Raw genomic sequence first — 9,801 nt, forward strand, 5'->3', positions numbered from 1 at the left:
GCTTGTTTCAAACCATACAAGCTCTTGTTCAACTTGCACACCAGTTCAGCGTTATCAGACTCATAGCCCTGAGGTTGCTTCATATAGATGTCTTCATCTAAGTCCCCATGAAGAAATGCTGTTTTTACATCCATTTGCTGCAGCTCCAAATCTTCTGCAGCTACCATACTCAACACTAAACGAATAGTAGTAAGCTTCACCACTGGAGTAAAAACGTCAGTATAATCTATACCATACCTCTGCTGAAAGCCTTTCACGACCAGCCTTGCCTTGTAGCGCTTGCTACCATCAGCCTCTTCTTTGATTCTGAAGATCCACCTGTTTTGTAGAGCCTTCTTACCCTTTGGAAGCTCAACAAGTTCCCATGTTCCATTGGTCATCAAGGAATCCATCTCATCATCTATTGCAAGCCTCCACTTGCTCGCATCCTCTCCACGAGATGCCTCTAAGTAGCTTTCTGGTTCACCACTATCTGTCAGCAGCATGTAGTTGCTTGTAGGCGTGTACCTGTCAGGTGCTCTACGCTCTCTGGTGGATCTGCGTAGTGTAACCGGTGGAGTTTGGGGTTCTCCTACCTCCTCCACAACTGCCTCCTCCACAACTTCCTCCTCCACAACTTCCTCCTCCACAACTACCTCCTTGCTCCCACCAGAATTCGTGATGTCTAGGTCCACAACCTCTGGTTCTGAATCAGCAGTATCAGATGCTCCCAGACCATCCTTGTACATCATCTGCTCATTGAAAACAACATCCCGACTGCGGATAATCTTCCTGTTCTGACTATCCCAGAACCGATATCCGAAATCATCACCACCGTATCCAATGAACGTACATTTAACAGACTTCGCATCTAACTTACTTCTCTCAAGGGGAGCAATATGAACATATGAATCACATCCAAATACTCGCAGAAAAGACAAATTTACCTGTTTGCCACTCCAAGCCTCTTCTGGAATGCGGCTCTGCAAGGGAGCCGATGGCCCTCTGTTGATCAAGAATGCTGCAATGTTAACTGCTTCTGCCCAGAACATCTTCGGAAGTCCGCACTTCAGCCTCATGCTTCTAGCACGCTCACACAGAGTTCTGTTCATTCGTTCTGCAACTCCATTCTCCTGAGGAGTTCCTTTCAAAGTCTTCTCCATGCGAATTCCATTCTCAGCACAGAATTCCTTGAATTCCTTAAGCTCATACTCCCCACCATTGTCAGACCTCAAACACTTTACTTTCAAACCTATCTCATTCTCAACCAGGGCCTTCCATTTTCGAAAGGAATCAAAAGCATCAGATTTCTTTCTCAGAAAATAGATCCACACTTTCCTAGTGGAGTCGTCAATAAGGGTCATGTAATACAAAGCTCCACCAAGAGATTTCACAAGTGCAGGACCCCATAGATCGTTGTGAACTAACTCCAACCTTTCTTTCTTCAAAGTTCTGCCACCTTTAGAGAAACTGGCTCTTTTCTGCTTCCCAAAGATGCAATCCTCACACAGCCCAAGATCAACAGATTTCAAACCCGGCAACAGACCCTTTGAATACAGCACTTTCATCCCCTTTTCACTCATATGACCAAGACGACAGTGCCACAAATCTGCATTGACATTCTCCCTCACGACATCAATACTATTAAAAACGTTGTTTGTTAAGTAGAACGATCCAACCTTCTCACCACGGGCAACCACCATGGCTCCTTTGGTCATTTTCCAAGCACCACCTGCAAAGATTACACAATAACCTTCATCATCCATTTGCCCAATTGACAACAGATTTCTCTTTAGGCCAGGAACATGCTTTACTCCAGACAGCTTTATCATAGATCCATTCGGAGATTTGATCGAAACATCTCCCTTCCCTACAATCTCCAAAGGCTCATCATCAGCAAGATAAACCTTTCCGAATTTCCCAGGGGTATAGTTTTCCATCAAATCTGCACTACTACATGGATGAAACGAAGCTCCTGAGTCTAATACCCAAGACTCCAAAGGACTTCTTACACTCAATACCAAGGCTTTTGCTGCTGTTTCTGCAGTTGAATTACTCAGAATCAACGCATCACCAAAATCCTCGCTGGCTGAATTCACTGACTTCTCCTTCTGCGGTGCCTTACATTCACTCTTGTAATGACCATTCTCATTACAATTCCAGCACTTGATGTGGCTCTTGTCCTTCACAGGTTTCCCTCTCCTTTTGGACTTAGACCTGCCACGATTCTGCTTTGACCTGCGATCTGACCTGCCCCGATTCTCTGCATTCAAGGCTGATCCAGATGTGGAACCTGACTCTTTCCTACGAATCTCCTCGCTTATAATCAAGTCTCTGACATCATCAAACCTAAGTTTTTCTTTCCCTGCTGAAGCACTTAGGGCAGTAACCGTGCCGCTCCAACTCTCTGGTAAAGAAGATAACAGAATTAGGGCTAATACCTCTTCGTCGAAATCAATATCTACAGAACTTAATTGAGTGATTGTCATATTAAAATCATTCAGGTGCGCCGCCACTGCTACATTCTCTGTCATCTGCAGATTAAACAGTCGTCGCATCAGATGAACTTTATTTGCCGCGGAAGGCTTCTCGTACAACGAACTCAAGATCTCCAACATCTCCTTCGTGGTCTTTGCCTTCACCGTGTGATGCGCCACGTTTCTGGACAGCGACAGGCGAATCACGCTCATCGCTTTTCTATCCAACAGCTTCCACTCTTCATCATACATATCCTCCGGCTGCTCACCCAGAGGCTGGTACAAATCTTTACCGTACAGGTAATCCTCGATCTGCATCTTCCAGAAACCAAAATCCGAACCATTGAATTTCTCCACAGGGATTTTTCCGTCTCCCATCGTAATTAACCTCGCTCTGATACCAGTTGTTAGGAATTATTAAAATTACGATAAACGAAAAATAAGCAAACACACAAGAATTGTTAACCCAGTTTGCCACTCGATTAGAATGACTACGTCTGGGGGCACTACCAAGCCAGGATATTTCACTATAATGAATGAGATACGGATTACAGAGAAAGAGGTTACATTTATACTCCTGAAACCCTAACCGTCTGAAACCCAGTTGGATCGCTGCAGTTGGGCCCATCGCTTCGGTTGGGCCTATATATTTTAGTCTCCATAAGCCCAACAGGAAGCGGGAAAGGCAGTCCAGTTGGGGGAGAAGTTGGAACTGGGAATTGGCACGTAATGTTGCAATCTTAACCTAAAAGCACACATACTTTAGTTTGAGCTGTTGAAGATCATAGTATAAATAAAAAAAAACAAATTCGATAGTATTTTTTTGAACATGGTGACAGATATCTACTGAAATGAATATTTAGTAATTGAGAGAGAGAGAGAGAGAGAGAGAGATAAATAATTGTTTTTAAGCAGTGAGTCCAGTCCCACCAGTGATTAGGTTAGGCATTGAGATCTAGCATCCACAACACTTATTTTTCCTCTTTTTGTTTTTATTTTACTTTTTGGAAGCACCAGTACATCAACATCACTTTATTTCCAACATTTTCACAATGTATCTTCTTTTTTTGCTTTCTTTAACAACCCCAGACATAGTAAGAAATATGTAATGTCTCACTCCAACCTCGATTTATTTCGACTAGCTGTAAGCAGGGCATAATTAAGACCCCAAAAAAAATATAAGGGATATTGGGTATTACTCTCTCTCTCTCTCAGCACCTTATTAATAAGGAAACCAGGAGAAAACGAAAACCACCAAATATTATATGCTCTCAGCTCAGTCTCTCGATCATATGCATTAATTTCATACTGAAATACTCCTATAGAATAAAGGTGCGTTAAGCTACTACTTGTACTTAGGAAAAAGGATAAGCAGTGAGTGAATAACAAAATTGCTAATCTAATTATGAAATCAAATCAAAATCAATAAAATGTGATAAATGTACAATAGATATATAAACAACAAATCAAGGCCCAGACGGAGCAAGACTAAGATGCAAGTCCAAGCCCAATGCTTCATCAAAGGTAGGCCCACCCTCCCCTTTCGAAAACCTACCTAACGACGTTGTTTCGTTCATTCTCCCATTGTGGGACCTACTCTGCATCTGTTGTGGCCCACTTACCCCCACACTGTATGGTCCCCGACCACCGAACCCCCCACCACCACCTCCACCTCCACTTGGAAAAACACATCCATGCGAGACGTGAAAAGGAGCAGCCGCTCTCGGTAAGTAAACCCAGGAAGAACCGGCTGGGGGGAGCATGACAGGTCCAGGCGGAGCTAAGAGATGAGGCGGAGGAGCGAAGGCGGAGATCATAGGGTTTCTACCGAAGGAAACAGCAGCTGCTGCTGCAGCGTTGCGTGTGGCTTGCATTTGTGCTCGTTTGAGTTGCTGCCTTTCTTTCTTGTGGGCGTTCTGATGTCCACCAAGTGCTTGGGAATTGGCGAATTCTCTACAGCAGTATTGGCACTCGTACTTTCTAGTATCACCAGGTGGTTCTAGTTCCGGGGAAGTAGTAGAAGAAGAAGATGCTTTGAGTGACTCAGCAGCATATTCATCGTCCTCTGAAACGTTAAATCCGAACAGCTTTAAGCGTGTTGTAGTTGAGCTAGGTTTAGTTTGGTAATCAAGCTCCTCCATTTGTTAGATTTAAGTAGTAATTACAAGTCACAAAAGGAGAGAGAGAGAGAATAGGATGAATGGGAAATGAAGAAGGAGGTATATATAAAGGATTAAGTAGAAAAAGGGAGAAGAGAAGAGAGAGAGTTGCGGACATCCCAAGGAGTGTGCAATGGTATTTGGGAACACGACCCAAGAACACTCGGGGACCCAAACGATTGCTCTTGTCTCTTTTCTACTTCCACTTCACTGTACTACTACTTATTTACCTTAAATTACAGACTAATCTCCTTTTTCAATATTATAACATTAAATTCCAATATTGGTTTAAAATTCATTAACAATGGCATGTGCAGGGCATGAGTTGACTCGGTCATCATTCATATAATGGACCTTCTGTTCTCTCCTACAATTAACTACCATATCCCAAATGAAACACTTAGGTTTAGATATGTTGACTTGTATGCATGCACAAATAATAGTCAAGTAAAATTAAGAGTAGTAGGAGAGAATTGATTGATGATCTGGGCCACTTCATTGATGATGATGAAAGAAACAAAGCCAATTATAAGTTAACAAATTGAAGTGTTATGGAGTAATACTGTTTCTCAACTTAGATAAGTGGACACACATCTACCCACTTTGTACCTGACACGTACATTACACTACATATATATATATAATGCTCTTCTTTCTTGTATTATATGAATATCTGTCACAAGAACTGCCTAGTTTTGTAATCTTATATTTATTGAGTTATTCAATTGAGATGAACCTATACTGGAACGATCCCCAATGAAACGCCGTGAAGCCCATGTCTCTGCACTGCACTCTCTCTCAATTTCAAAATTACAATCTGCTACTGCTACTACCATACACTCATTTAATACACACAGTCACACAATAATTTGTTTTCCTCTTCAATTTAATTAATCTCATTTCATGGATTAAACTATCTTCACTAATGGATCCATCACCCTTCACATCAATATCTAGTATCTAGTATCTCAACTGGGTACCTACTGCCTTTTAAGTTTTTTTTTTTTTTTTTTGTGATATTAATTTACCCATGACTTGTTTAAAATAATATGATTAACCTCATAAATTTGGAAATTATAGTGGTCATTAAAATGAGTATGTATATATATGAATATAAAATAATTAGGTGATATAGTAGTATGTAGTTCCTGAAATTAGGTAAGATATAAAAAGGAATTAATTAATAAGATATTGGTTGGTGTAGGTGTTAGTGGAGAAAGATGAGAAATTAGGGTGTTCCATTTTTAGCCCTTGAAATTGGATGGCTAAATCTGAAAGAGATGAGCCGACACCGCACTACTCTTCCAAAAGTCAAAGGTTGGCTGAATCCATGCATGCAATGCAATGCAAAACATAAACACTTTCCTAGTATCTAAACCATCATCTAACACCGTTAAGTCCCACCATTAATCACTCTGATGGCCCCCACGTGTCACCATCCTATTTATTTTCATATCTCGTGCTAGATACGCATGTTTCACATGATTCAATTCACCTTTTTTTTTTTTTTCTTAATAATCTTTTTTAAGGATGTATCCATGAAATCCGAACCCTCAAGTTTCCATTTTTAAAAGAATACCCCCCAAAGACATACTAATTAAAGTCAATATACATGTTAATAAAAGACCTAACTCAATAGATGCTTGTACACGAGAAAACCGAACTTGGCGACGCCGTCGAACCCTAAGAACAACCTCGCTTGATGACCAAGACGCCGTCGAAACCACCGGATGATGGTGGACCGGGAGTCGTTTCCATGGATATGGGAGAAACTGTATCGTATAAAAGTTCGCTGATAGGAAAGAAAATAATAGAAGAGATCCACATCCCGAAGAATCTGATGGCAGATGGCAGACTTTCAGTTTCTTTTGACAACCCCTTGAAACCGAGCTTCAATGTTTCTCCGGAGTTGATAAACGATTGGGCTATCCCGTGGCAGGATGCCCTAATTATTAAAGTTCTTGGGCGCAATGTTGGCTACATTGCTTTACAAAAACGTGTTCTTGAACTATGGAAGCCTCATGGGGGAGTGGAAATTATGGATGTAGGGTATGGTTTTCACATTGTTCAGTTCAATGATCCCCAAGATAGAGAGAAAGTTATCAGGGAGGGGCCATGGACTGTTCAAGGACACTACCTCTCTGTTCGCACCTGGTCCCCGGAGTTCAATGCAGCAACAGACAAAATTGTCTCAACATTAGTTTGGGCAAGGTTCCCTGATCTACCAGTTCAACTTTATGATGCAGATTTCATTATGGCTGTTGCTAATTCAATTGGGAATGCAATCAAGGTCGATAAAAACACTTTGAAAGCCACAAGAGGTAGATTCGCGAGAGTTTGTGTGGAGATCAACCTACAGAAGCCGCTGATTGCTGAGTTTGAAGTCAATGGAGTTAGTTACAGAATTAAGTACGAAGGTTTACATGTCGCGTGCACCAATTGTGGCAGATATGGTCACACGAAGCCAACTTGTACGTTGCCAAGCATCCTGAGGAAAGAGCAAAACCTAAGGAACAATAAACCAGCAGCGAACATGGAGACGGACCCCCGGGCTGATCGAACAGAGAATGAAGAGCAACATGGGACAAATACTGAGGTACAGGAAGTGGACTATGGTCCATGGATGATGGTACCCCGTCGCAAGTATAACCCTAAGGTTACTAGAGGCGAAAACAATGAGAACAAAAGCTCCTTACCGGGTTCAAGCAGCAAAAAACAGGGAGGCACTGACATATGCGACACCGGGATGGTACTGGAGAAAACACGCAAACCATTGGAAGCCAACAAAATCCTTGATACCAATAGGAAAGTGCTTGGTACATCAGATAGACTAAGAAAAGCCATTTCTAAAGCAAATCAACCACTTATGTTGAGCAACCCTTTTGACACTCTCAGCCTGGAGAACATGGATCCTAACACCAAGTCCAAAGAAGATGATCACACTGGCCCCCCGACTCGAGTTAAGAGGAGTCGTGCCGACCACTACACCGGTAAATCAAGCTTCTTGGAGGCCGGAACCTTACCCCCACTGATATTTAGCGCTGCTACAGACACCCTTCTGCAGAGCACTATCAGAATAAATAAGAACGCGGACAACCAGCGTCAAGCCATGCAGACTGATGTTGTTCCAAACATTGGAGAGAAAAACTCGGAGATTGCTGGGGGCATGCCCTCCATGTAATTTTGGTATGATCCCTGTAATCCTTATTATGAGCATTATTTCCTGGAATTGCTTTGGTGCAGGCGGCACTGTGTTTTATAGAGCTTGCAAGCATATGTGCTTTAAGAATGATCCGGATATTTTAGTGTTACTTGAAACAAGGCTCCCTGGAAGTAAAGCGGTGGAGTTAAGCAGAAAACTGAGTTTTACCAATGTGGAAATTGTAGAAGCTGAGGGTTTCAGTGGTGGGATTTGGGTTTTCTGGCACAATAGTAGAGTTTCTATCCAAGTTGAGCAGAATAACAGACAATTCCTTCACACCAAAGTAACTATGAAGGGTGGCAAATTGAATGGAATGAGTTTCCTTGCTACTTTCTCTTATGTCCGCCCCCAAATGGAGTTTAAGCGCAAATTCATGGATGAGGTAGATGCTCTCAAGGATCAGATTTCAAGCCCCTGGCTAATCATCGGTGATTTTAACTGTATTAAATCGGCAGATGAGAAGCAAGGTGGCTCAAACAGAACCCTTAACAGATGCTCATTCTTTATGGATTGGATCAACAAACTCAACTTGCTGGACTTGGGTTTCTATGGTCCTAAATTCACCTGGTTTAGGGGTTCTTCTCCAAGGACAAGGGTGGCTTGTAGACTTGACAGAGGTCTATGCTCTTCGGACTGGCGAACTAGCTTCCCTGAAGCTGTTATTCGACATCTTCCAAGACACCGATCCGATCATTGCCCAATTATGCTATGTGTTCAAAGTCAGCCTGTACCTGCGGTTGCCAAACCTTTCCGCTTTCAAGCAGCGTGGATCCTTCATCATAATTTTCAAAGTTTTTTTGATACCGCTTGGTCAAAACAGGGTAATATTTTGGAGGAGGTTGATGCTCTTACAGATAAGTTACGAATTTGGAATGAGGCAGTGTTTGGTAACCTTGGCTGGCGGAAAGCTCGGGTTTATAGACGTATCAATGGAGTGCAACGGGCTTTGGATAGGGGCATCACCAGTGGTCTGTTACGCCTGGAATCTAAACTTCTTGAGGAACTTGATGAAATTCTTAGCCAAGAGGAAGTGTATTGGTATCAGAAATCCAGGATTAATTGGTTGTGTTATGGAGACAAGAATACTTCCTTTTTCCATCTGTCAACCCTTGTAAGACGTCGTCGGAATAGAATTGAAGGTCTTAAAGATGCAAATGGGATTTGGACGTGGGAGGCGGAGGATATCAAGCTACGGATTCTAAACCATTTCAGTAACTTATAAACTGAGGAAATCCCGAACCGAAGCACTTTACACACCCTATCTTCCTTCCCGCCGGCCCCTACCTCTTTACTGGCAAATTTGAGCAGACAATTCACAAAGTGCGAAATCAAAACAGCTCTTTTCAACATAGCTCCTTTTAAAGCCCCTGGACCGGACGGCTACCCGGCGGGTTTTTTCCAGCGGCTCTGGGGGATTTTGGAGGATCAGGTCTGTGATATGACTCTTTAGGCTCTAAACCTGGGAATTCTTGATGGCTCGCTAACTGAAACGCTGATAACAGTAATCCCTAAAAGTCCCAATCCAGACTGTGTGGCCCAATTTCGCCCCATAAGCCTGTGTAACGTGCTCTACAAAGTCATCACGAAATGTCTGGTTAATCGAATCAAACCCCTCCTGAACACAATTGTTAGCCCCTACCAGAACAGCTTCATTCCTGGGAGGAACATAACCGATAATATTATTATTGTGCAGGAAGCTATCCATTCACTGAACCGAAAGAAAGGGCGCAAGGGTTGCATGATCCTCAAGTTGGATCTGGAAAAAGCATATGATCGAATCAGTTGGTCTTTCCTCAGAGAAACTCTTGAACTGGAGGGATTGGAGGCTAACTGGATAGAATTAATTATGAAATGTGTGGCTGCCTCCTCGATGCACATTATGTGGAACGGAGAGAAGTTGCCAGGCTTTGTTCCTACCCGAGGGCTAAGACAGGGCGACCCCCTATCCTCCTATCTCTTTGTGCTCTGTCTAGAGCGCCTAAGT

The 9,801-nt window shown here is 42.6% G+C and overlaps 1 protein-coding gene across 1 annotated transcript; it reads right to left on the minus strand.

Moving 5' to 3' along the window:
* Nucleotides 1–3,835: 3,835 nt before the first annotated feature.
* On the minus strand, nt 3,836–4,857 carry LOC136208095 (zinc finger protein GIS3). Its single transcript, XM_065998943.1, has one exon. It carries the CDS (start codon nt 4,595–4,597, stop codon nt 3,923–3,925), a length of 675 nt encoding a protein of 224 aa, XP_065855015.1. The 5' UTR covers nt 4,598–4,857; the 3' UTR covers nt 3,836–3,922.
* Nucleotides 4,858–9,801: the final 4,944 nt, after the last annotated feature.

Source organism: Euphorbia lathyris, chromosome 1, assembly GCF_963576675.1.
Source record: "Euphorbia lathyris chromosome 1, ddEupLath1.1, whole genome shotgun sequence".
In the NCBI taxonomy this organism is placed as follows: Eukaryota; Viridiplantae; Streptophyta; class Magnoliopsida; order Malpighiales; family Euphorbiaceae; genus Euphorbia; species Euphorbia lathyris.

What these genes read in the sequence shown, in the direction of transcription:
- LOC136208095 (XM_065998943.1), bottom strand. Translation starts at nt 4,597, where the DNA reads ATGGAGGAGCTTGATTACCAAACTAAACCTAGCTCAACTACAACACGC.